The sequence below is a fragment of the Callospermophilus lateralis genome, chromosome 19 (genome assembly GCF_048772815.1).
Source record: "Callospermophilus lateralis isolate mCalLat2 chromosome 19, mCalLat2.hap1, whole genome shotgun sequence".
In the NCBI taxonomy this organism is placed as follows: domain Eukaryota; kingdom Metazoa; phylum Chordata; class Mammalia; order Rodentia; family Sciuridae; genus Callospermophilus; species Callospermophilus lateralis.
This window is the reverse complement of record NC_135323.1, coordinates 24,065,950-24,092,993: the sequence shown is the minus strand read 5'-3', so window position 1 is coordinate 24,092,993 and position 27,044 is coordinate 24,065,950. Positions and strand designations below refer to the sequence as shown.

Genomic DNA, 27,044 nt, shown 5'->3' with positions numbered 1-27,044 from the left:
CCCTGTCAGCCTACAGCAGCAGCCTGAGCCTCAACAGTTTAAGGTGAGCCAACCTGCTCTCTGCCCGCCGGCCACCTTTGCTGGATGGTCAGAGAGTCTGGGTGAGGGTTTCCTGGGAGATGGGTGGCCTGGTTGAGAACTGTCCTTGTTTACTCTGGGAGGTGAGGAGATAGGGACAGGGGCTGTTGGGTGAAAGCCGGTTGGGTTGGCCGTTGACACTACACAGGAGTGAACTATCCAGGATCTCCTGGAGGACAGAGGCAGGAAGGAGAGGTGCTTACCCAACAGGTGGCCAGGCCCATGCCATGCGCCTGTAGTCCCAGCTCCTGAGGCCAGAGGGTGGCTTGAGCCCAGGAGCTAGAGACCAGCCTAGGGCGCATAGAAAGACCCCATCCCAAAAGATGAAAGAAGAAGAAGCGGTTGAAGGTGTGCGCCAGGGAGTGGAGGCCAAGATGCCTCCGAGGGCCCTGAAGGTGGAGACTCAGAGGAGACAAGGGGTGTCGCGGGAGGGTTGTCTCCTCAGGCCCAGGAGACAGAGACCAGTGCTGGGTTGAACATTTTTTTCAGTGGGATTTGCTTCCTCATTTGTGAGTCAGAGAAGAAACCATTGGGGAGAGCCAGGTCCTCCTGGTTGGTCTACGAGGGACCGTCCAGGGTGATCCTGAGCCCTGTGGTTGTTATTGTTTTCCTTTTAGAAGCCTGGTGGGGTCAGGGACAGGTGAAGACAGACCTAGGCAGGCAGGTTCCTCCCGGGGTTGGGCCAGCTCCTAACCCGGGGCCACTCCTGTGGCACAAAACCTGGCCCACCTCTTCCTGTGGTCCTGGGGTTACGGTAGCAGACAGGGGAGACCCAGGTGGTGGTTCTCTTCTGTTTTGTTCCTTGGCTGCTTTGCAGGAAGTGTGGCGAGGAGGGTGGGGGCGGCAGGGGACAGAGCAGAGCAGGCCGGGCCATAGGAGCGAGGGGGACTGTCTCAGCAGAGAACTGCCTGGACATCCTTGTGCATGGCACTGGGCAGTGGTCTCTGCCGGGCTGTGTGGTGGGGAGAGAGAGGCCCAGGGAAGGGAGGGCGGTGGGGACGCAGATGCTCACCTGTACCTGTTTCTCCCTTTGCTCCACAGCAGCAGCAGGAGCAGCACTCCGGCCAAGACTCAGCCCGCCGCCCCGCACCTCTCCCACCACCCTTCGGCCTCCCCGTTCCCCCTCTCCCTTCCCAGCCACAGCCCCCTGCACAGCTTCACCCCCGCCCTCCAGGCCCCCACTCACGCACATCACCCCAATATGTTTGCCCCGCCCACTGCTTTGCCTCCGCCACCACCGCTGACGTCAGGGAGTCTGCAGGTCCCCGGACACCCTGCCGGGAGCACTTACTCAGGTAGGATAGCCGGGTGGGCGCCGGGACCTCACTGCTGTCCCTGCCGTCCCTCATCGTCAGGCCGGGCGCACTTAAACAACCATGCCCTGGGAGGGGGGTGTGGGAAAGGAGGCCTGAGGGGTGAGGCCCGGCAGGCACCCGGGCTCAGCAGAGCGGCCACAGCCTGCCAGGCCCGCGCCTGCTTCTCTCCAGCATCTCAGGCCGCGTCCTGGGGCGTGGGCCTGGCCTGAGGGCGTCCACCTTCCTGGGAAGAAGAGGTGCACTTTTATGATGATGCATCCTAGAATTTAGGGATGACCTGGTGGGAGATGGGGTCCTTTTCCCCTCACCTGTGTCTCGGGCCAGGGTCCCAGTGCTGCTCCTTGTCGCTTTGTGTCTGCCCTGAGGCCAGCCGGGGAGCCTGCTGCGTTCATGGATGGCAGGCGTCCCCCCTGTTACCCCCACCTCCAAATGACCTGAGGAGGCCAGAGGGCCATCCCAGTCATGTGGATGGGGAACTGACCTGCTGGGCTGTGCAGCTGGTCCCCAGGCCCAGGTGTTAGTTGAGAGCAGCCCTAGGCTATGGCAGGCCTGGGGTTGTCCCCTCTGTCCCAGGCCCCCCGGGGCTGGGTCCTCAGCCCTGCACCCTCCATGCTAAAGCACCCAGATGTCCCGTTCGGAAGGAAAAGGTGCCGACATCTCCCTCTTCTTCTTTTCCAGAGCAAGACATCTTGCGGCAGGAACTGAACACGCGTTTTCTGGCCTCTCAGAGCGCGGACCGCGGGGCCTCCCTGGGCCCCCCGCCCTACCTGCGGACCGAGTTCCACCAGCACCAGCACCAGCACCAGCACACGCACCAGCACACGCACCAGCACACCTTCACACCCTTCCCCCACGCCATCCCGCCCACCGCCATCATGCCGACGCCAGCACCTCCCATGGTGCGTACCCCAGGCAGAAATGTGAGGATAAGTAGAGCCCACTCTCTTCTGTGTGCAGGAGGGTGGGGCTGGCGCGGGCGTGGGCCTTGAGGCCAGGCGGCCTTCAAGGGGCAGTGTCCTGCGCCTTACCCAGGTGCCCGCTGCACGCATTTGCCAGTGCTGGGTCCACCTGCTAGTGGCCTTCCTTCTCTGGGCACCTGGCATCGTGGCCCGACAGCAGTGTGAACCAGGTGCCGACGCACAGGTGCTCACAGCACCAGGAGGGAGGGGACAAGTGGAGGAACAGCCACTGGGGCCAGTTGCCTGCCCTGTGGGGTGACATTCAGAGGCTGAGCCCTGAGCCTAGAGGTGTCTGGGCATTGCCATGTACCCAGGGAACTGGGAACTGAAATGAATGGTCTCAGACAGGCTTCTTTAAATCTTTAAATGCCCTAGCAGAGTTCTACCTCAGTTGTCATTTATGTCCAGTGTTTAGAGAAGGGCCTGGTTGAAACCCTGAAGAGGAGAGTCCATCAGGCCCCATGAGAGCAGATGGGAATTCACGGAGGGTCCTCTCATCCACCTCTGCCCCTTCTCACCCACTGGCTCAACTTACTTTTCTTAACATATATTTTTAAAGTGTGTTCTACAAGTTTTATTTAGGGGAATATTAAAGATGAGGCCTTTTCACCACCCCACCCCACCCTACACATACACACAAAAAGTCCTATAGCAAGTTCTGTGTCTTTTTTTTTCTGGAAGAACTGTATTTTTCAACAGTTATTTATTTGTTTAAATTCCTTTTTAGTTGTAGCTGGACATAATACCTTTAATTAATTTATTTGTTTTCTATGTGGTGCTGAGGATCAAACCCAGTGCCTCATATGTGCTAGGCGAGCCCACCACTGAGCCCCGGCCAACAGTCATGTGTTTAAGGGCCTAATGGTTTAAGAAAATATCATGCTGGCCTGTGTGAGCTGGTCCACCAGTGAGTCAATCTGAGGTCTTAACATCCTGGAGGAAGACAGGCATGAGGGCGGGGGTGATGAGTCCTCCTGATGGGTTCAGAAGACCCAGCCCAAGTGCTTTGTGTGGGTGGCATGGACTTCAGAGAACGGCAGATCTGCAGTTCTTCTGGCAAGGAGAAGACCAAGTGGAGGGACCCTGGGAGGCCAGGCCCCGTGCTCGGCTCTCTGGATGGATCTGGAGGTGCCTGTCCTCTCCAGTTTGGATGTTCACTGTGTCAGCCTCTGAGCTCAGAGTAAAAAGAGAGGAACCACCAGGCGTCCAGGGCCCGAGACACCGTACGGCATGGGGAGACTGGACTCGGGGTTGCCAGAGGCTCAGGAGCTCAGGTGGCTCCTATCCAGTTAGGTTGCAGGGTCTGGTGATGTCTCAGTGACACAGAAGCTGTAGGCTGCCTCCACTGAACAGTGAACCAAAGGCAGATGAAGTAACTAGTTTTTGCTTTGATCCCTTTACAGTTTGACAAATACCCTACAAAAGTTGACCCCTTCTACCGGCACAGTGTGAGTTGCATTCCCTGCTACACGTTGAATGTGCCTGCTTTCCGTGCGTGCGCTCTCCCCCAGTCAGTACACGGCCAGCGGCCTTCCCGTCACTGCGCCAGCGTGCCCGCTGCTGCTCGTCCCTGTGGATGCTTGCTTTTGTGGCGTCTTGCTTTTGGTAAAGATGCAGTATCATCTTCAGAGTCAAAAGATCATAAGCACAGCCAGGATGGCCCCCTGGGAGCCAGAATCTGCCCTGCCTGGGGGTGTAAGCTTTGCAGCCCTTCCTACAGCAGAGCCTGAGGCCACAGGACCTCAGCCACAGGTGGAAAGCCAGCCACAGAGGGACCTCAGCCTGACTGTTCCCTCTGAACAAAGTCCCTCATTCTTTTGACTCATAACTCTTCAAAAAGTAGATTTTTATTTACTTGAGACTAAATACAGAACCCTCTTCCACATGGCTGATACTGTTCTCCTGAGTGTATTTTCATTTCACAATTAAAATATTGTTTAATTAAAGAAAGCCTTAACATTAAAACGAATGTACCTTTTCTCCTTAAGCTCAATTCTTCATTGCTTAAAAGATGCAGTTTTATGCAATCTTAAGTATACATTCCAGAACTTAAATTGGTACCAACCCGTTATATGTTCATTGATGTAGAAGATAAGAGCTTCTCTATACAAAGACCTTGAATACTTGATTGTGATATTTTGATTATGGGATGAATACTGCATCATTTTTATCTGAAAATTTGCAAGTTTATTTGCTCAGTGGTTTTTCTTTTCTTTTTTATTTGTAAGTGAATCCAGAAAAAAGGAAAAGTCATAATTGCTTGTAGCCATGTTGATTCATCATTTACAGCTATTCCCATTTTGATTCTTAGATTGTGTTCTCATTTTGGTGGAAATGTTGCTCAGCAGATCAGCAAAGACTGAATTCATTCATACTTTAAATAGATAATTAGACACTTTATTAGTCAAGAGCATAGCTGAGAAATCAAGACTAGGAAATATTAGAAATCAATTAAGAATCACTTACTCTGGAGCCACTCAGAAGTGACGTGAGGCCTCTTCAGTAAGGAAAGGTGCATTTGAGGGCCTTGCACCCACCATGTGGGCCACCTGTGTTGCTCAGCACTGATGCAGAAAGGTTTTCAGATGGACATTCAGGACCCAGTAGGCCTGGGTCCCTCTTGGGACCTGCCCATGAGTGGTGCCACTTTGCCTTGCTCTGTGTCTTGCTGATTTAACGAGGGACCAGCTCACAGAATGGTTTCTGTGGAGCTCAGTGTGCCCAGGAGGCGGCTCAGGTTGGCAGCCTGAAGCCACGCTCCATGCTCTATGCTCCGTGGGCACACTCCACAGAGACGCCTAGGCTGGGGCTGGCGAGGCAGCCTAGGGGTCTGGACTTTGGAAAGTGTTCACGACCTCTAGTTCTCCAGCAGGGATAGTCTTCAGCTATATTTATTTTCTAGTAGTCAGCAGTGGGACAGAGCAAAGGAAGTGGGAAGAGCATTGGGTTTCACTGTGAACGTGAAGGGAACTGCCCATCTGGACGAGCTTCTGGTGGAGGGTGTTGGTCACTCCACTTCCTTCCTACAGGGCCCTGGGGGATCCTCACACGGCCAGTTACAGGGTGATACAGGAAGTGCTTAGTCCCTCTTGCCTTGGGATCAGGACGCTACAGGCGGACGGCAGAGGCCGTGCTCAAGAATCTAAAACCCTGTCTTGGACTTGAAAGGAGTTCTGAAGGGGGCACCCTTGCACAGTCTCTGTGTAAGTGGGTTCAGTTCAGGACCAATGAATCTGAAACCTCTGTGCACCACTGGAGAGAGCAACTGGAGTCAGCCTGAAAGAGACGTGTGGGTCTCAGTTCCTGCCAGAGCGGCTGGTGTGAGGGCCTTATTGGGAAGATGCATTGTCATACTGTGACATGTGACACAACCGTGAATTGGTGTGTCACTTAAATATCCACATGATGGTTTGGTCAAAGTGAACAGACTCAGAGGTGTAGAACCTCAGAGGTAATACAATTTCCAAAGGCAGGAAAGATGTGCTCCCATCATCTCCCAGTATTGCTGTACATTTTTCCTTCAGTTATGTCCTTTGTATGCTAATGAGTCAAGAAAATTTATATTTTTCACTCAAAATCATGCTTTTCCTGTCATCAGGTGGTCAGACTCACACATCAACAGCTTGGCTTGTATGACCTCCAGTGAGCTTGTCTATTGAGCAGCAGACACAATTCAAAGCTGGCCCTAAGAATCAGGGACTTGGGTTAATCCCAACGAGCTCCGAGTTCCAGGAGAGCTGGGAGCGAGAATGGCTCTGAGCTCTGTGTGCTGGCCCAGCAGTCCTGGGGAGCCCCACATGTTATTTGTTACATGGGATAATATTTCCAGGCTTCTGTAATCTACCTTTTAGGAGAACTGGCAGCTCTATTTAAAGTTTAAACTGAGTCATTTTATTTTTACCCTTCCACAAATATTTGTCATCATTTTAGATGAGAGAATTAAAGTGTCCTCTGGAACTGCCACTTCTAGAACAACCTAATGAAGCAAGGATTGTGAATATGTTCTCATTTCCTCAAACTATTAAAAATCTAAAAGCACTAATTGAGTTTTAATGGTATAAAATCCTGGCACTCATGAGGAACTGCTTCTTTTTCTTTCCTTTTTCTTTTTTCTAATTAACTTGTGATTTTCTGGGCATTTTATTGGCCCAGCATCCCTCCTGGTTTGGATATGCATTGAAACCTCCACCCATTTAGGGCTCGATTGTGATTCACCAATTAATAATTAGAAAGCTCCCTTTCTAATGGCGTTCTCATCTGGGACACCATTTGTTGGCTGATTGATTCTGAACTACTTTTAAGTCAGACATTCGTGCGCATCTGTGTGATCACCCTCCCCATCCTGGCTCTTCACTAGTGGCACCTGGCTGAGTTGCCTGGCTCGCTCCTGTTGGTGTCTTTCTGTGGGAGGGGAATGTGAACATGTCACCTGCCTCCGACTAAAGCCATTTTCTCCTCTCGTCTCTGGCCGCAGCTCTTCCACTCCTACCCTCCTGCAGTGTCGGGCATCCCCCCCATGATCCCACCCACGGGCCCTTTTGGTTCACTACAAGGAGCATTTCAGCCCAAGGTAAGGAGGGCACAGGGAAGACCCAGGGGTGTGTCTTGCTGGGGTCTGCCCCTTCTTCCTGCACAGTGACTGACTTCTCAGATCCTAAGTGACCCAAGGATTAGAGTGAGAGGATTTTTTCTAGTCCATTTAGTTTTAAGCCTCAGCAAAAATTGAGGCTTCAGTTGGTACTCCCACGTGATCTCAGCTGAGCATCTCTGTGCCCTGTGGAAGATGCCACCACGGGCATGGGCTTCTGTCCAGGGAGCCATGACCTCTGAGCCCAGCTGACTTTTGAGGCAGAGATGGGAGGCTGGGCCTGTCAGTTTTCTAAGGACTGAAGTTCCAGGGGTGCAGCAGTCTGTGTTGTTGTACTGGGGAGATTCCCCTCCTGGCCCACCCTGTCCTCCACAGCCTCAGCTGGGCAGGCGGGTCTGCTGGAGCGGAGGCCACACATCTGGCCTCCTGGTTCTGTGCTTCTCCTACCGCTGGCTCTCAGCGTTCAAACTGCCAAGGTCACAAACATTTTTGAGAGGGAATTTCAGGACATGCATGTTTAAAATCAACTGCAGCCCATTTTACTCTCTTATCAAAGTGACGCATCTTCTAGTTGCAAACCATCCTCACATTTTTCAGGCGAGGTTTTCTGTGGTATGTGGTTTTCTTTTTCTTTCCATCCCATTTCTGAGGTGAGCACCAGGGTGGGGCCAGCCTCCCAGGATGGGCAACTGCTGTTTTTCCCAAGAAGTATTACACCTGGAGAGGAGGACAGAGGCCCTGGGGTGGGGTGGCTGCCCTCCAGGCCTCGTCCCCTTGCACTGAGTGCCCCTGACGTGCGAGGTCACACGTGCAGAGGGCTCTACAGTGGCTCAGCCAAGTGCCTCCTATCTGGAGATCGGTTTTCAACTCCTTCCCTGAGCCTGCTCTTTACTGCTCCCTCAGACCCTGGTCCGTCCCTTCTAGGTTGGGACAAATCTCTAGTGCATCCCCAAACAGACTGGTAGGTCATTTAATAAATTAGACTATTTCCCTCACTCACAATTATCCAATCACACAGAAAACTGCATCTGGGCAGGAGAGAGCCTCTGCTGGTGTGGAAATAGGCCTTTCCAGGCCACCTTCCTGATTGAATATGTAGATTGCAGTTCATTAGTGGAGTTCTTCATATGTATGCAAATCAGGCTGTTAACAACTCCAGCTTAATTGTTGGTTGTGCCGCAGCTGATTGCTTTCCTTTCATTCCTTCCCCCTTCACCAGGGAGGCGAGCCTGGTGCCTGAACTTGAGCTCCTTTTCCACACGAGTTAACTTCTGGTGTGTGTGTTGGGGGGAGGGTGTCCTGGAGGTTGTGATTTCCTAAATAACTGGTGTTACATAGTTTTAAAATCCTTCTCCCACAAGACCATAATGACTGTGCCCGAAGTAGGCTTTTGATTGTTGTTCATTCAAAGGACAAAAGCCTACAGATAGGTTAATATTATGAGTGGTGTGTAAGAAGGGAGGTAGGATAGGGGAGACACAGGCAGAATTTGATACTGCGTCTGTGTGGTCCCTATGTTGGATTCTCTTGTCCCATTTCCACCACCGCTAATGAGTCATTACTGAGTGTAATTTCTTGTTATTGTCTGCCAGTTAAAACGTGGAGCGTTGGCTTAATGTCTGCGCAGTGCTGTCAGCTCTTCTGATGAGAAGCACCTGACACTGCAAACGATGGCAGTGTTCACTTGAGCATCTCCTGGAACGTCTGGAGGGGGCAGAGAGGCGGCCAGCCAGAGCTGGGCCACCTGGGAAGGAGGCGTCCGGGCCAGCCTCTCCATGCATGGCTGCCCTGTTTGGTCCTGTGGCTTCCACTGTGGTGGCGGGTGCTGGAGGCCATCTCTCTGCTTTAGATGCCATGGGAGAGAGCAGCCTCTGGTCAGAACACTGGAGAAAACAGGGAGCAGCCTGTACAAGCTCACGTGCTCCCTGAGAAAAATGAGTCTGTGATTTAGAATGAAACAGATGAAGTCTCACTTCTTCAGTTAGAAGGAGGAAAGGTTTTGCTTCATGTCCCGTGTTTTGTGCTTCCTAAGCTGTGGTCTAATTAATTTGTAGACATCCAACCCTATCGATGTTGCTGCTCGGCCCGGGACAGTCCCACACACTTTACTTCAGAAGGACCCGCGGGTACGTGCCAAGTCAGGCTTGGTCTCAGGTAACCCGGGTGTGTGCAGGGGACAGGTCCTGTGCGCGACCCTCCTATCTCCTTTGAGAGAGCTGCTCTCAGGGAAGGGACTCTCCCCACCTGTGCAAGAGAGTGCCAGTTCCTCCTGGAAGACACTCTCTCCTGCCCTGTGAGTGACACCGGAAGACTGACTTCCCAGCAAATGGAGGGGGACGGGCTTGTGATCTGAGCCTAGAAAGTGGACACTGTGGCTTCTCCAGTTCCTACTTAACCAAGCCTTTCTGTCTGCAAGTCCTTATGTTGTTATGGGTGCTCTGGATGGACAAGCACTGAGTGCTTCTCCTGCTGGACATCAGCCCCCGCCACCCGCTACCCGAGGTCAGGACATCCCAGACCCCATGGCTCCTCTGGCCCTCTGCTTTTAATGTGGCTGGGATCCCCTGTGCTCTAGAGCTGAGTAAAATATCCATGATGCTTTGGTTATGTCATTTATTAATGGTCTACACTGCATCTACTCCCAAAGAAGAACTTGAAGTTCCACAGGAGGTACAATCTTGTCTTGACAATGGTCATTTATCTTTATAGTAAATGTGGGAGAATGATTGCCATCCCAGTGCCGTCTCCTCCCTGGGTAAGGGCAGCTGGAGCTGATGGCGGGAGCTAGGTAGACGGGCTGAAGCTTTTCAGGCTGAAGGTCCCGAGAGCGGCCACCCCCCGCGGTGACTCTTGATGCGGAAAGGCTGGCCCACGCGTCCCCTCAGCATTGACCCTGAACTGCCTCTTCAGCCTGCTCTCCCCCGCACCCTCAGTGTGGTGTGGAAGGGCTGCCCCCCAGGAGCCTCAGGCTGGGCAGCACCAGGGCAAAGCTGCCCAGGGCACGCCGCTATTGATTAAACTTGTACGGGGCTTGTCGACGGTGATGTCAGTGGGGGAGGGGACACTTGGCACTTTTGATAGTGTGAAAATGGGTTAATTATTCTCCAAAAGGGCTTCATTTAAAAGTAAAATTCTAACATTTTAATTTCCCCTCCTAATGAAGCACTACAAATTTGTTAATTAGAGCAATTGTTTGAGTGACAGGCGTGTAACCAAGTTGTCATTTTCTCTTCACAGTTGACAGATCCTTTCAGACCTATGTTAAGGGTAAGAAAGCCTCTTCTAGCACTGTTTTGCAACCTCTGTTTGACTCCCTGTGGGTTGGAAACACAAGTCTGTAGCCAGCCTACCCAGCAGGCTGTGGCACGGTGGTTGGGTTCTCAGGTCCTGTGTGATGCAAGTGTTTTGCTTCGTGCAGTGGAGGAAGCCAGGCCATGGGCTTCTTATTTATGTAACTGGTAGAGCTGAGTCCGATTCCGGTGTGAGCAGGTCTGGTAGAAAGTCTGATTGGATCTCAGGGAGGAAGACTTGAGCGACAGGCTGCAGTCAGTGTCTTTCAGGAAATGCATACTTACCTGGATGGGTGTGCTCTGCTGTGGGCTCCCTGGTTCGGCACGAGGTGCTATTGACTTTCATAGCCACTTGACCTATTTCTGTGGTGTGGGAAAGGATACTGTGAGCATTGGTTGTTAACGTCTTGTTTAAAGCAGAACGTCCTGAGGTTTGGTGCCTGGCCAGCAGATGGCCCCTCTGTGAATGCCGACTTCCCCATGCCCGGCTGAGTGGTAGATAATAGGCAGTAGACTTCCTGCGGTCCCCACCCATTTCTGGTGCATACGCTCAGATAATCCACCTCTCCAAAGGGAACAGGAGGTCTGTGTCCTCACTTAGGTGAATTCTGTCCTTTGCCAGTGCAGAACGGAGTTCTTTCCTTTTGTCCAGTAGTTACCGCGCATGCACTCTCGGCTTAAGAGGAGATTGCTTGGCAGGAAGCAGAAAGAGGTGGTCCCTGCCCCAAGTGGCAGAAGAGAGGCACTTGCCGTCACCCCACTGCTCAGAAACCAAGGCATGGAATGATTTCGGAGATGCAAATTGATCTGCACTCCTCCAGGAGTGGAGGAGGGACTTCGTATTGCAAAAGCCTGGAGAGTAGGGAGGAAGGAATGCCTTCCCCTCCCCTCCCCTCCCCTCCCCTCCCCTCCCCTTCCCTTCCCTTCTCTTAGACATGAACAGTGTCCCAGCATGAATGAGTGGTCAGCTCTTAATGAAGCATATGGGGTCACTGGACTTCAACAGAAGTGGGATGGATTCCATTGCCCCGCTTTGGGGGGTTAAAGAAGTAACAGCCATGGGGAGGTTATGACAGGTCCTGTGCCCTTTCTTGTTTTGATTTGATTCCGACGTTCCCTAATTAGCCCTTGTGAACAGCTGATTTGCATTATAGCATAGCCACATTTGTTAAGTAGGACTTCCTACTTCACCAGGTCTGCCAGCTGGCACCAGAAAAGAAAGAAGAGGCACAAAGTGGGATTCAGGCTTTTCCCATCTTGTCCTTGGTAACCAGGGGTCCTTGTCAAGTATGGCTTCCTGAGTGGTGGCCGATGTCTGGGCCCCAGGAAGAAGGGGAGAGCGATTATGGCTCCCTGATGGCTGGTCCTGGCAGGGTTGCTGACGGGAGGCTCTTGGAGGCACAAAGCTCTCTTGTTTCATGAAAAAAGTCTCTGCAGCCAGAATCTGCTGAGAGCTCAGGGGATTTGCAGGCGGTTTCCCTGAAACGTCTCCTTCTGACCACTTTGCTCTTTCTTGTTCCAGAAACCAGGGAAGTGGTGCGCTATGCATGTTCACATCGCCTGGCAGATTTACCACCACCAACAGAAAGTCAAGGTCAGTCCGACCTTCCTGGTTCACGGGGGTGGTGGGGGGGCTGGGTGCAAGCACATGATTTGCCCAGGAGCACCTGAGTAAGAGCATTCAAAACAGGGTCTGAAGACCAGAGGCAGGGAGAAGTCCCTCGGGAAGCCCATCTGAGACCCTTAACGAGGGAAACCTCCAGCAGAATCACAGAACAAAAGCAAACTGGTAGCTCCCTGGTGCATCTTTCCTTTTGATAAATTTGTCATCTTACTTAAATAGTAAGATCCAAAGGGTTTAAATATGGTTTAAATCCTGAAATAAAGGTTTTAATTATAGTGAGCAAGAACTAGAATATGGAGAACACTTAGAGGCTGAGAAAGCCAACAGAAGATAGTTTTGTTTTGTTTTTCAGTAGCAGCCCATGTGTTCTCTTCCTTTTTGGTTTTGGGGAAATGATATTTATGCCCCATGTGGAGATGGTGGTGCTGAACCTCCGTCGGCAGTGTGCATGATCACATTAGCCCTTCCGGAGGTCACGCTGGGCCTGCTCTTACCATCTGTCAGTCCTCCTGGTGACCTATCCAGGTGTTAAGAGACAGTCAGTACCTGCCAGGACCACCTGAGGCAGGTCCTTTTTATTTGCACCATACAGATGAAGATGCTCCATGCTTGACCAGAGCCTTTGTGGCACAGGAGGGAGGAGAGAGAAGCATGCGGGTGGTAACGTGACACGGTTCCAGGGCTTGGCTCAGGCACATGGAACCTGACGTCCATACTTTAGCCTGGCTCTTTGCAGCCTGGAAAAATTATGGGAAACATCCAAGCAGGTCATTCTAGCATAGGTTTCTCCGTCCACTTCTTCATGCGTGACTAGGTCCTGGCAGCGTTTAGGGTCAGCCTGAGGCCCATAGGCAAGGAGGACACGCCAGTCACATGGCAGGGTTCAGTGGTTCAGAAGCAAAGATGGAACCTAGTTAGAAGGGAGGAACAAACCTCCAAGAGACCTTTGGCTTTGGACACCTGCCCCTGGTGCTGACTGCATATCAGTGAGTGCCACTCACTTTTCCCTCCTTTTGGACTCAGTGTAATTGGGACCTCAGTGTAATTGGTGTTGCTGATTAGTTCATGCTTTCTGGTTCCGGGTGACATGGTCAGCAGAACTATAGGCACAAGATGTCTTCCTTTTGTCCTTTGGTTGAACGTGATGAAGGATGTTGTGTGTAGCAGCTTCTCCATAGAAACGCCCCTGGCAACTCCAGCTCTCATTATCCCCATTCAATCAGCAAGACCCTTGAACAGGAGATGGCTCTGTTCATCTTCCCCTCCCACAAACTGCTGGCAATCCCAGGCTCTGTTTGGCTTCATGGACCTGAGTTGGTTTAATGGATCTGTGCTGTACACCATGCGATGTTAGCACCAAATAATTTGGCAACTAAATTAAAGGAGGTACTCAGGAGATTTTTATAGATTGATAGTGAATCAGGCTTGGTTTGGGCTCCGCTGCTCCTTTAGGGAGGGACTCCATTATGGCAGTCCCTGTGGGTCTGAGCAGACGTCCCCTCCCCTTGCTCGGCAGTGCTCATTTACTCAGCTCTTTAGTGAGCCGCCTAGGCTCCTGGCTGCTCACCCCTGGACTCAGAGGGCCCCCTCTCTCCCTGTCTCACTCCTCAGGCATTTGCAATGAGGATCTGTGGTGCCCAAGGCCACAAGTTCCATTTGTTTTCCCAGGTGTTGCTCCTAAGCACGAGCTCCCAGCAGGTGTCAGTCACTCTCGAGGACCAGGGGGCTCTGACCTGCGGTGCTGAGGGACAGCCCACTTCCTGGGTCCCTGCTCTGTTGCAGAGACCCTCTCCCGCAGCTTCTCTGTTGTGCAGCAGGCAGGGATCTCAGGAGGAGGAGGGCTGGGGTGGGGCAAGAGCAGCTGGGCCGTGAAGGAGCCCTCAACAGGGGAAAGGCAGCTCAGCTCAGGTCTCAGGGTCCCAGGCCATGGGAGGTGAGGGACATGGAGGGCAGTGCTTGTCTGAGAGGTGTGGAGTTGACTCAGAAGGAAGGCTGTCAAGAAATAAGAAGGACAGCAGACTTGAAGCCATGCAGGCGAGAGGGCTACCCGCCTCCAGAGAGAGGCCAGAGCCTAGAGGAAGCCTCTGGCCAGTGCCCACAGCCTCAGAGGAAGGTAAGCTGGAAGGCCAGCATCAGGGTGGGCAGGTGAAAAGAAATGAAGCCAGGACTTCATAGCAGGAGAGGGTCTCCATGGGCCACTGCCTGGACTAACTGCCACCTCCTCCTCCTCCCCCCTCCTCCCCCCTCCCTCCCCCCCTCCTCCTCCCCCTCCCCCCCTCCCCTCCTCCCCTCCCTCCTCCTCCCCCCCTCCTCCCCCCTCCTCCTTCCCCCTTCCTCCTCCCCCTCCTCCCCCTCCTCCCCCCTCCCCTTCCTCCTCCTCCTCCTCCTCCTCCTCCTCTGGTGATTGGGGTAGTCCTAAGAAGAAACACCCCCATTAGTTAAACTGATACACCTACTTTGCTTTCATCTTGTTTTTTGTTTTATTTTTTTTTAATATGTAACAGTGATCATTAGAAAATTAGCTTGTAGGCATGCAAATATTTCTTCATAATGTTCAGTTACTAATGTGCTGTAATCTATTAGAGTATGGCTAAGAGGCATTAAACAATTAATTTACACAGCAGATTATTCACACAGAATTCCTAATAAAATGAGCTTTAAAATGCTATTATTTTAAAACTTTCTAAAATGGACCTTTACAGCAATATAGTAAACCACTCAGGGGCACAGTTGAGTGAACAGGATATGGCTGCCCTCCCTGATCGAATAGCCACAGGCCAGCCTCCAGCCAGGCTCCAGGCCTGCCCTCGGTGCTTCTTCTTCTGTGAGAACCAGGCACTCCCCTGCAGCAGTCCCTGCTAACCCCTCCTAGGTGGACCCGCTTCTGGCCATGAGGGTCACCTGGTTCTCCCAGCATTCCTAAACTTGACCCTCACCAGGGCCAGTGCCCAGGTGTGGACCGTTCCAAGAGCCCACTCCCGTGGTCTCAGGCTCTGAGTGAATCTCTCCTGCTGCTCACTTGGAATGACATCTTCTGTTGTCCCCTTGCCACTGCAGAAGCAGATGCAGTCAGACCCACACAAGCTGGACTTCGGACTGAAGCCTGAGTTCCTGAGCCGCCCACCAGGCCCCAGTCTCTTTGGAGCCATCCACCACCCCCATGACCTGGCTCGACCTTCAACTTTGTTCTCTGCCTCTGGTGAGTTCAGGGGGCAATGGAGTGAAAAATGTGGTCCTCAGGTAGCCAAACAGATAGGTCTGGGCCCTGTGCTCTCACTCACTCACCACCTAAACGGCATCCTGGTACACCTGGAAAGGAAAGAGACAGTCCTCCCCTACAGGGACTCTGGAGCTATGTGTACCAAACCAGTGCAACCCACAGCACATCAGATTGTCAGATGCCACTGAGAAAGACGGGAAGATCCAAGGGCCAGTCAGAAGTAAAGGGGGTACCTGGAACTGTGGGGACACGCACGGGCAAGGGGTGGCTTTGCACTGTGACGGTTGGCTGTGTTTCAGGATCTAATGGTAAAGAAACCCAACTGAGCTGGTTGTCAGTGGTTGGGCTGTGATAGAGAAGGTGGGCCACCTGGTTTCCATAAATACTTAAAAATGGCAGCACTAGGCTGACTCTGGTGACAAGTGGCTTCATGCCCACTGTGGACTTGAGTGTTGATGGGCTCTCTGCTTCACTGGCCGGCCTGCTGCTGCCCACAGCTCATGTTGGGGGCACATGGTCTCCCACGGAGGCAGAGAGAGTTGCGAGAATCCTCTTCCTAGGCCTTGTTGCCAGAGCAGGGGGACCACTCTTGAGGGTCAGAGGAATCTGCTGAGGTCTCGGGCTTTCCTGTTGGTTCTGTCACATTTGAAGGCTCTGTTGCCATGGAATCTGGCTCCGAGACATGGCCACACTAAGAGCAGTTTTTGGAGAGAAATAGATTTCTCCCTGGCTTTCACTTGAGCCAAAGTAGATGAATTGCATCTTTTGCTTTGATAATTCTGGAACTGTAGGCATCCCTGGGGCCTGGGTGGAGTGAAGCATGGTCTCCACTGAAGCTCTCAGGAGCTTGCACTGCAGACAGCGTGTGGCCAGAAGTCCATTGAGTTGGCAAGCGGTGGGCCCTCGGAACGTCCCACAGCATGCATGTGCTGTGGAGCTGGGGGATCCTCTCTGCACTCCCAGGTGGAAAACAAGCCACCAGGTGGACCATAGCCCAGGTCCCTTCAGATGCTGAGAGGCAGTGCCTGACCCACACTTCTCCCGTGCTGGTGGCCCTGACAGCCCAGGGACAGCCCTCCTGCACTGTCTTTTCTTGAGGGAATTTGCACTTATTTATAGGAACTTAGACAAAATGCCAGGCATTATGGAACCTTGTTGGTAGATGGGTAAATATAGGTCCTGATTATGCTTGAATTTTGCCCCAAAATGGTTATATGATAAAACTTTAACCTGGTATTTATTACTAGTTAATGTTAGTTAAATTCACCATTTTTATCTTACTGTCAGAGACTAATGCCTGATATACACGGTAGGGGGGAGCTCCCTCGGTGCCACGCCCCTCTAGGCCACACCCCCTGGCTCTAAGCTGTGAGTGGCCCCATCCCATGGCCTGAGCTATGGAAGCATTGTCCTTCCCTAACTCATGTACATCTGGTCCTCCCTTTCCTTCTTTCCTTCCTTTCCCAGCCTCCTCAGGAGAAGGATTTGAGGTGACTTACAAGCATATATATCAGGTGTGATAAAGAGTTGAGAAGCAAATGTAGATAGGGGGAACCTGTGAGGAAGGCAGCCTCAGCATGGACCAGGATGCCCTGCAGGCACGGGATTTGCTACTGAATCCACGAGGAAGCTGGCTCTTCCTGGCACCCAAGGCAAGGCTCTGCCCTGCTGGGAAAGAGGAGAGGGGCCAGGCAGGCCTGGGCCTCACCCCAGCAGACTTCCTGGGGTCCCCAGGCCTGCTGAAGCAGGCTGCTCCTCGAAGCTGCTTTCTGTAAGCCCTGACCTTGGTGGTGTTTGACTCACCAGGTGCTGCACACCCCACCGGGACCCCTTTTGGGCCACCTCCTCATCACAGCAACTTCCTCAACCCTGCTGCTCACCTGGGTGAGTTCACAGGGGCAAGGTGGCTCCTGCTGCGCCTACCAGCACATGGGGACCCGTCCTTCATAAGTCACTCGCCATTGGGGCCCAGTCAGCATGTGGCACCACCTCAGGACTCACTGCCGCCTAAACCACCTCCCTCGCCAGTATGTCTGTGCTAGTCCTGCTCTGCCCTGAGTTAATGGTGGGGGACAGCTGGGGACAGCTTGTCCTGGGTGCCTCAGGGACTTGGAGTCCGGGGTATTCTGTCCCTCCCTGGGAGGAAACATCGACGCCTTCCACAGCCAAGACACCTTCAGCAGGTGGAAGAAAGACAGGCCGATGTTACAGAGGCCCCTGGTTTTGTGGCCTTTATTTACTGATATTTGCTGCATGTGGCCAAGCAGACGCAGGGTACGGTAGGACTTCACCCCTGGGAACGTAAGGGGTGGTCTTATTTCTGTCCAGTGAGAGGCTGCAGAGCACCCTCCTGGGAGAGGTGCAGGAAGGCACCTTGGAGCACACGGGGCTCCTGTGTCCCTAGGCAGGGTAGGGACGCAGTCCTCATGGGTACTTACCAACCCCACTAGGAAGGCAAGCCAGGTGTGGGTGGGACGGGGATTGGCTTTGCTTCACCCACCCACCCCCACCCCACTGCTCCCGTCCCACTGGGGAATCTGAGCCCTTCCTTCCTCCTGCCTTTGTTTGCAGAGCCTTTCAATCGTCCATCCACCTTCACGGGCCTAGCAGCGGTTGGTGGCAATGCCTTCGGGGGACTTGGAAACCCGTCAGTTAGTGAGTACCTCTAGCTTTCCATACCTGCCTGGACTCTCCTTTGACGCCAGACCTTCCAAGATGAAGGAAACTATACTCTTGGGAATGAACTCGGGTCATATAATTGCAATGGCAGGCTTACACAGTGGAGTTGGTAGACGTGTGCAAAGCCACTGGTTTAAGGAGGCCACTGTCCCGTCCATCCCTAGGGCCAGGGACAGTGATGTAGCTGATGGCTGCAAACAGTTGACTCCCATCTCTTCCACCCAAGGGCTGGCCATAGCCTCTACTAGAAGCAAAAGCACCTGTGGCTCTCGTGGGGTTGAAATAGTGCAGTGAAGAACTGCAGGGCCAGGTCCAGAGTCATCAAGACCTGTGGCACGTCCTTGTGACCTGGAGCGCCCTGCAGCTCTTTGCTACTGAATAGTCTCTAGTAGGAGGGGCTGCCAGCCCTGCGTGTCCTGGACGCCTCAGTCTCTGGATGTGCAGCTGGTGGTCTTGCAGACATGTCTGTTCCTATTTGGGGAACAGAGGAGACCTAAAGTGTAGCTCTAGGTCACCGTCACAGTGAATGAGGGCTCTTTAAGGGACAGCCTGGAGGGCTTCTGCATATGTTCAGGTCGAGGTCCTGAGTGGTCTCTGGGGCCACTGTAGTTTGCCCATGTTGAGAAGACAGGAAGCATGGTCTGGCAGGGAGAGGAGACAGGATTCCCAGTTGATGACATGCACCATCACAGCTGCCCTTCTGCATGCTCAGAGCCTCTGCATGTGCTAGATATGTGTGATCAGGTGATCCTGACACCTGTTTGGTCTCTTTCATTTTTAATCCCCCCCTGCCCACCCCCACTTTTGCTTTTGGGTTGGACTTTTAGACAGCTGTGCACTGCCTCTCCAGGGGCAGGACAGAGCTCCTCTAATGACTGTCGATCTCCTTTCCTTCCAGCTCCCAATAACATGTATTCATTTTAACTCTGGGTGCTGTTGAAGGCTTTGGTAAGTACCCCGTCACAGCAGGTCGTATAATCTCTCTCCAAACTTTTTGTTCCCCACTTCGCCATTTCAGCACCCAACTCAGTGTTCGGCCACAAGGATGGCCCCAGTGTGCAGAGCTTTAGCCACCCTCACGAGCCCTGGAACCGGCTGCACCGGACGCCTCCGTCGTTCCCGACCCCTCCGCCCTGGCTGAAGCCAGGGGAGCTGGAGCGCAGCGCGTCCGCTGCAGCTCATGACAGAGATAGAGATGTAGATAAACGGGACTCATCTGTTAGTAAAGATGACAAAGAAAGGTATGCAAAGAAACCGCCCCGGAGTCCCAATGGGGGAGCCCGCTCTGTGCCAGTGGAACCGGCCACCCGCCCTCCTGTCCCAGCCTCGAGCTCCAGCCACCCTGTAGCCCCAGATCCCTCCCAGCCAGCTCGTGCCAGCGGCCCTCAGTCCCAGTGCCCTGTGGCACAGTGTCCATGACAGCACTACCACAGCCCAGGGAGGGCGCCCGCCCTGTGGCAGCAGTACCCAGAGAGCTCCCGAGCCCCTGAGAGTTAGCAGTCCCCACACAAGCCCAACTCTGTGACACAGCGAGCCAGCGCTCCGGGCCAGACACACACAGCATGAATCAACGCCATGTTTGCTTTCAAGTTCGCGCAGCCCATGACCCATCCATAGGCTTCTCTCTTCCTCTCTCTTTTTGTTTGCTTTTAGAAAATCATCTTTGCATTTCCTCATCATATTTTTCTCAAGTTTTGTTCAAACTCAAAGTCTGGGGCTCATAGATGACTAATAAAATTTTACTAACCCAAATGTAGAAATGCGTCCAAAAAAGAAGCTTTGGTGTTCGTTTGGTTTTCCTGGTGGACAAGCAGCTTTAAATAACCACTGTTGTCTCTGCACTTGGGAACTTGTGCCTAAAAAGGAAGCTCTCTTGAAGAGGAAGGTCTTGTGTTGTCTCTGAAGAATGTCAGTAGCCTTCTTAACCTCGTCCCCACCTTTCTCTCCTTCTTCAGGCTGCCTTCATTTTAAATGCACTGATAAGGGATGCACAAGATATGCTTAACAGAAATGTCTAACAATGTCCTTTTGGCACTTAGGATTGAAATTTGATCCTGATCTTGACTTTCTCTTTACTGTGTGTCTTGTGTGTGATGTGTACTGGTGACTGAGTTTGCCTTTGCAGGCTGTGTGGCAGATCACGGGATACTCGTCATAGGCTGTCACGGTAGAGTGGTTGATTTCTTTTGTACAAAACAAACAAATTCTCCTCCTCGTGAGCAGTATGATAACAATCTCCGAACCCATGGCCAACGTGGACAGCATTCAGCTCGAGCTATACATGGCTGAAGTGGGGTGTGGCCACAGCAGACCAGCTCTAGACCCCAGGCTGTCCAGCTCACCTGTCACTGAGTAGGACACACCTTTCAGGGCGCTCTTGATGGAAGTCAGGAAGCTTAATAAAATCTGCTCCTCTTCTGTCTTCCCCTTGAGGTCACTCTTCTCGGCCTTTCCACATAAGCTTAGGAACTCAGAGGTGCAGGGGCACGTCCATTTCTCACCCACGTGGCTGCCTGGTCTTCTGCCTCTTTCTAGCCCTGGAGACAGCTTGCGTCTCTCCTCTCCTCACCTTGGCCAGGTCTGTCTGGGCATCCTGAGCCTTGAGTGATTCCCCATCTCAGCTGGACTTGACCTTCTTGCCACTCTGCTCTGTGTTTTCTGCCTACTCCTCAGAAGTTCCCATCCACACTAGGTCTCTGGTGTTCTCCTTTCACATTCTCATTACTGAAGGAGCTCCCCAAGATGTTCTGTGTCCCCAGCCTGCTATTCTACTGCTGGCCTCCAAGTTCCCTTAGGACTTTGGCTCTTACTGACCTAATGCCCAGTGTTGGGTATGGCCCCAGATTCCTGGGTCCCTGGATACCTTTCCCACTCCTTGTTTGGCCCCCTGGTGCTGGTTCTGTCCCCGGCCTTTTGGCTGACACTGGCCTTTGTTCTGAGGGTCAGGAGGTAGAGACTCCTTTAATGTTTACATCCACTCTCCACTGGCACTGCTGCCAGTTGGGAGTCACTTTGCTCTTGGGCTTTTAGAATGTACCTTTAACATGAAAGGACCCTAAGAAGTTGGGCAGCAGGCTCTATGGCCCCAGCTCTGGCTTAGAGACCTGCGGGCCCCCTCTGGCTCTGGGACAGTGCTTCCTCCCGGTCTTGGCCTTGATTGAGGCCCATGGCTCTTACACAGCTAGGATGAGCCCCTCCACTCTCCACTCACCCTCATCCCCAGTACTTTGTCCCTGTTAAGCTTCTTCTGAAATCCAGGCAGGTAGGTCAGGTGGCCGGCTTTGCCCCACTCAGGGCAGTCCACTGCCCCAGCGACCGGGGACCATACCCCAGCCTGTCCTCTTCACACCGCCATTTCATCGCAGCCCCTGGCCGGCCACAGGCCGTTTCACCTGAGTGCTTGTCTCCCCTTCCTTGCGCAGAGAAAGCGTGGAGAAAAGACACTCCAGCCACCCCTCACCAGCACCTATCCTCCCGGCCAACGCCCTGGGACACAGCCGCAGCGCCACCGAGCAGATCAGGGGTCATTTGAACACAGAGGCTCGCGAGAAGGACAAACCCAAAGAGAGGGAGAGAGACCACCCGGAGTCGCGGAAAGACCTGGCCGCAGAAGAGCACAAGGCCAAGGAGGGCCCGGCGCCCGAGAAGGACGGGCATGGCCACGAGGGCCGCGCCCCGGGCGAGGAGGCCAAGCAGCTGGCGCGCGCGCCGTCGCCCTACGTGCGAACCCCCGCGCTGGACAGTGCCCGGCCGGGCAGCACCTCAGGCCGCGAGGCCGAGCCGCGCAAGGGCGAACCTGCCTACGAGAACCCGCGGAAGAGCGCCGAGGTCAAGGTCAAGGAGGAGCGCAGGGAGGAGCACGAGCTGCCTGCGGAGCCCGCGCAGCCACCGCGAGCCGCGGAGCCACCGGGCGCAGCCTCGGGTACCCACGCAGGCCCGCTGGCCTCGGTGCCCATGGCGGTGGGCGTGGCGGGCCTGCACCCCATGGGTGGCATCGGCAGCCTGGACCGGACCCGCATGATGACCCCCTTCATGGGCCTCAGCCCGCTCCCGGGTGGGGAGCGCTTCCCCTACCCGTCCTTCCACTGGGACCCCATGCGGGACCCGCTGAGGGACCCTTACCGCGAGCTCGACGTGCACCGCAGGGACCCGCTGGCCAGGGACTTCCTGCTGCGCGGCGACCCGCTGCACCGGCTGTCGGCCCCTCGGCTGTACGAGGCCGACAGATCCTTCCGGGACCGCGAGCCGCACGACTACAGCCACCACCATCACCACCACCCGCCGCTGGCTGTGGACCCGCGGCGGGAGCACGAGCGGGCCGGCCACCTGGACGAGCGTGAGCGCCTGCACGTGCTGCGCGAGGACTACGAGCACCCGCGGCTGCACGCCGTGCACCCCGCCTCCCTGGACGGCCACCTGCCGCACCCCAGCCTCCTCACGCCGGGCCTCCCCAGCATGCACTACCCACGCATCAGCCCCACGGCGGGCCACCAGAACGGACTGCTCAACAAGACGCCCCCCACAGCAGCGCTGAGTGCGCCGCCCCCGCTCATCTCCACACTAGGGGGCCGCCCGGTGTCCCCACGCAGGACTACGCCTCTGTCTGCGGAGATCAGGGAGCGGCCGCCCTCCCACACTCTGAAGGACATCGAGGCGCGGTAAGGGGACGAGCGGAGGGAGCCCCGAGAGCAGGAGGACTCCTGCACCCCGCGCAGACGCGGTGGCCAGCCCCACCGCTCCCCTTGTAAAACATGTACAGACTCCGTGCAGATTTGGAAATGTTTTTGTATATTCTATGTTGGAATTTTTCAGATCCTTTACTAAGTCATATGTTCTCATGTCTCCTACTCTTTGTTCCTTGTATGAAACTTCTTGATTTCAGCCAAAACAGTAAAGATGACAACACACACCAATTTGAGGAGGACGGGGGAGCCCACACCATCCATCACGCAGAGCTCTTTCAGATGGGAAGGGAAGGCCGTGTACATAGTCCTGTAAAGAGATTGCTTCATGAGCTGGTGGTTCATATATGCAAAGGGTGAGACGAAAGCTTTACTTTGTACAAATGTAAATAGATAAAGATTAAGTAACATAATACATTACTACTTCTTGAAATGTGCTATTTGCAAACCTAATATCAGTGGGCACTGCCTGCTAAGGCTGTGTTCCCCGTATTGTTAGAGACAGCTAAACCCTTCAACTATGCAATGAACGTTAGGGCTTCTCACAAAAGCCCGCCTAACTCAAAGGAGCCTTTTCAAATCCATTTACAACATACTTAAGGTCATATTTTCCCTGAACAAGCGCTTACGTGATATGACTCTGTTTTCCTTGCTTGTTTTTTTTCAAATGGAGAAACATCCTATTTTGCAGAGGGGACCCCAGGCTGGAACTTTGCATCTGAAGTTGCTGCTTGTGGGCTTCAGGGGCAGGTGCGCCCCAGGAAGGCAAACCAGTGCCAGGGAGGGTGGGATTGGTCAGATGCCAAAATCAGGGGCCGGCATCGGTGTCTGGCAGACAGAGCAAGCTGCCAGAATTGGTCACCGCCAGTCACGCGACCTCACACGCCTCTGGTGGGAACCAAGCCTTTTTTTAAGTGTGTCCTATTTCATATGTATACACACTTCCTCATTTTGCAGTGCGACTTAATTACACCCAAACAGATCCTGAAAGAAAGCTTCGCGTTTTCTGAGATGATGGATATGTTTTCACTGTATTCAGAAACCGCTGAGTGTGAGGTGGGTTCCCAGCGCGACGCACTGTACTCTAGTCAGTAACAAGGTCTGGGCGTAGCCGGGACAGGTCGACCTCGCAGAGCCATCGAGATTCACAGAGGTGACAGGTGGCAGAGGAGAAGTCGTGTGTGTGCGCGTGTGTTTTTGAGTTTGCATCAATTTTAATGTCTCTTCATGATACTTTTATAATACATTAAACTTCTTGTCTACATATTTGGAGAGAATATGACTTTACTAGCAGAGAAATACAATATATCTTGTCTACTGGACTGTAAAATACATGTATGAAATAAAATTAGTTCCATTTGGTCTTCTAGTATATTAAAGTGCTATCTGACGTTGTTATCCTGTTTTTGCAAAAAAAAAAAAAAAAGTTAACTACAGACCATTGTTTCTAATAAGCAGAGAGATCTATTTTAGTAGTAAACTGAAGGTTTAGTTGTGAGCTTCAGATTTTGTGAACACCAGATGTTGTGCAGTGTTTTGTTTTGTTTTTTGGGTTTTTTTTTTTTTTTGGTTTTTTTTTTTTCGGTTTTGTTTTGTTTCTTTTTTTTAAAAGACAACAACAACTTTAAAAATCCAAGGAATATGTACACTGGAACTGTAGTGGTAGCTTTCAGTATTGTAAAGAGATTGTTCTATACAGACCTTTTGCTGTTTATCCTGTATGTAACAAAGTCCTTTCTAGACCCTGTGTGAAAAGCAAAGTGAAGCAACTGAATCTTCAGCATGTTCTCATCGGCGGAGCCTCTTGTGTAATGTAAACTGTGCCATGTTATTAAAAAATGTGAACCAAGCTTCCAGCTGCTTGTTTGTGTGCAGTGGCCATCGGTTCTTAGGGAAGAAGCTACACTTGTGCAAGACCAGGCTCTCGGACAGAAGCACCTCGAACCCGAGCTCGAGCCCGAACCCGGCCTGCGAGAGACCAGGAGGTTCTCCCGCGGTGGCTGGCGCCCTCCCCGGCTCAGTTAGCCTCCCACCAGTTAGTGTCTGTAGCCATCTGCGCCCTCCCCCCCCCCACATGGGTTATGGATTTTTTTTTCATTTGTGTGTTTTAAACAAAAATGCTGTAAAACTCACAGGAAGGGACTTCTGGATGTTGGCGAGGACGTGTGTGGCCCAGGTAGCCAGTGCTGTGTGTCCCGACCCTACTTCCACACTCAGAGCAGAAGCCTGTGCTTGTGGCCATCGGCGAGGAGCCTGGGGGGGCCGTGAGGACAGTGCCCTCTGCTCGTTCCTCTGACCTCACCTGGACTCATCGTGTGCTGCTCCCCGGCATTTCCCCTGTGTCTCGTTGACGTCATGGTGTACCCCTCCTTGGTCTGCAGACTCCTCTGTCCTCTAAACCTGTTTTGTTTTTTCACGATGTAAAAAGTTGTTAAATTTTCTCGTATCAACCTGATGACGTTGGTCTTTGGATTGGTGTTTGTGTCTTACTGGGAAAGAAGCCCAACGGCAGTCATGGTTAGTGGTGGGGCCAGGTGGCTGCTGGGCGGGCATTGGACGTGGGGGTGGATGGACTTGGGGACTCTGAATCCGTGATGATGAGGTGCTAGGGGACATCCTGGGACCCTTGACAAGACTCCTGGTGGGCCCCCAGGTGTTAGCAGCCAGAGGTGAGCAGAAACCCACTTCCCACTGTCCCACGCCTTAAAGGCCGGCCCCCAGGCTGGAGAAACGGGAGGAAAACCCAGCAGATTGGAAAACGCGGTAGAGCGTGTTCTCCAAATTGTGCCCTACTCAGGGCCTCACGGGCAGCCAGTGGTGTCTGGATGCGCTGCTCCCAGCAGAACTGCCTGTCTTCTGTCACACACCTAGCTTGAGGCCTCCATCTGCAGTGCCAGGACGTGGAAGAGTCACTCTCAAATCAGTCACGGTATTTAATCCCCAGGGCTTCCTCATCTCAACCTTTGCATATTTTCTCTCTAATTACGTTCGGCGCCTTGGCGTTGATGGGTACCAGCACAATCTGATTCCCTGCTAACCTATAGATGCTCTAATTATCTCCACAATCTTTGACTGACAATGATCTTGTTACCTTCTAATGGTACATGACAAGTAAAATAGCGAATATAATGATGCAATAATTACCACTTTGGATGGATATTTGCAACAGCACTTGCTGTTTATCCTTTTTCTGCCTCAATCAAGGTGGATGAGAGGAAATAAGATGCAATTGTTGGTGTTCTGTACGTATGTAGCATGAAAAGAGGGAGCAGGCAGTTCCGCAGTACAATTAGCCATGAACATTGTGGAATGTTCAAGGCCTCCTGTGAATCGGCGCCTGGGATGAAAAGAGAATTAGGCTTCAGTTAGGAAAGAGGTGGGCAAAAGTGACACGGGCTTTTGCAATTCGCTATCTTCTAAATTCTGCCGACATTTCTGTTCCTGTGCATTTCTGAAAATTTCTTAAATGTGAAATTTTCTTAAATGAAAATTGCTTAAATTTCTTAAGATCTCTTAAATTTCTAAAGTTTCCTTTAGATAGAATAGGAAACTTACATATTCAAAGGTGGGGCCACAGTGCAAGACTGCTCTCTGCTTGGCCGCCATGTTTTCAGTGTCTGCACTCCAAAATGCTGGAAGCTTCTGATGAAGAGCTCATGGAAGGAGCCATTGATCCAGCAGTCTGGGGCCCTCAGTGTCCCCAAGCAGACAGAGCTATACCTGCTTCTTAATGTGTGAACTGAGACAATCAGAGCATAACAAGGCCTCAACATGGACACAATATTGGGTTGCTCTGTGGGAAACAATGGCCCCCACGAGAGGGAAAATAATTCCCCACCGAAATTCCCAGTGACAGCATCTTGAAGACTGTAGTTAAAGAGGAGCTGGCGTTGTGGCCATACTGACAGGCCAAGCTCATGATTCCAGGGTCTCTAACTCTCAGGTGTCTCTTACCTGGTTGGGGATGGAGGCGCTGGGTGAGCCACCCAGTGTTGTCATACCCAAGGTCTCCCTCCAGCTGCTGTCCCACTCAAACATTTATGGCACCCTGATGTACCCAAGATGAAGCCGACCCCTGAGTCCGTGTCCAAGCTCTCTGTGGCCTTCGTGCTCCCTGACAGCTCCCATCACCCATGACTGCGGGAGCTCTCCCCTCTTCTCAAATGCCCTGGGGCAGAGCCCTCTGTGGAGCCCCTCTAGGGCTCAGCTGGCTCTCCTCCACCTCTTGCCCAGCCCTTGCTGCTCTGGGGATTTGGAGGCCTCATGCCCCCCGTATTGGGGCCAGCATCTCACTAGCGTAGAGGCTGTGATAGCTGCTGCGGCAGGAAGAGGCCACCCCTCTGGGTCTGTGAGCCGAGCCTTCAGGCTGTGACCCACATAGACCATGACCCAGCACAGGGACGTACAGGCCCGGAACCAGTCAAGGAGACCACGGCCGTGTTGGGTGTGATGAACTCTTCTATTCTCTTTCAATTTGGTTTTTTAAATTGCTGTTCGCCACACGGTACTTGACTTGTGAGTCTCAGTCCCTAGTTTGGGAAATGTCTCATGGAGGAAGTCCCCCCGGGTTTTAGAGGCAGGACAGACTGAGGACCTGGCCTTCAGGCC

At 52.9% G+C, this 27,044-nt stretch overlaps 1 protein-coding gene across 1 annotated transcript; it reads left to right on the top strand.

The window, feature by feature from the left end:
- Nucleotides 1–5: 5 nt before the first annotated feature.
- Nucleotides 6–24,827, top strand: Auts2 (activator of transcription and developmental regulator AUTS2). The gene is made up of 13 exons (XM_076840055.2): nucleotides 6–43; nucleotides 1,120–1,373; nucleotides 2,073–2,293; nucleotides 3,757–3,801; nucleotides 6,828–6,923; nucleotides 8,996–9,067; nucleotides 10,179–10,208; nucleotides 11,754–11,825; nucleotides 14,913–15,054; nucleotides 16,882–16,959; nucleotides 17,647–17,730; nucleotides 18,773–18,995; nucleotides 21,177–24,827. The coding sequence occupies exons 2-13, from the start codon at nucleotides 1,280–1,282 to the stop codon at nucleotides 22,414–22,416; spliced, it is 2,397 nt and encodes a 798-aa protein (XP_076696170.2). The 5' UTR covers nucleotides 6–43; nucleotides 1,120–1,279; the 3' UTR covers nucleotides 22,417–24,827.
- Nucleotides 24,828–27,044: the final 2,217 nt, after the last annotated feature.

Bases quoted from the DNA above. Each gene is read 5' to 3' on its own strand.
- Auts2 (XM_076840055.2), top strand. From the start codon at position 1,280: ATGTTTGCCCCGCCCACTGCTTTGCCTCCGCCACCACCGCTGACGTCA. The intron at 2,294-3,756 runs GTGCGTACCCCA...ATCCCTTTACAG, and splicing joins CGACGCCAGCACCTCCCATG to TTTGACAAATACCCTACAAA. The intron at 9,068-10,178 runs GTACGTGCCAAG...TTCTCTTCACAG, and splicing joins TACTTCAGAAGGACCCGCGG to TTGACAGATCCTTTCAGACC.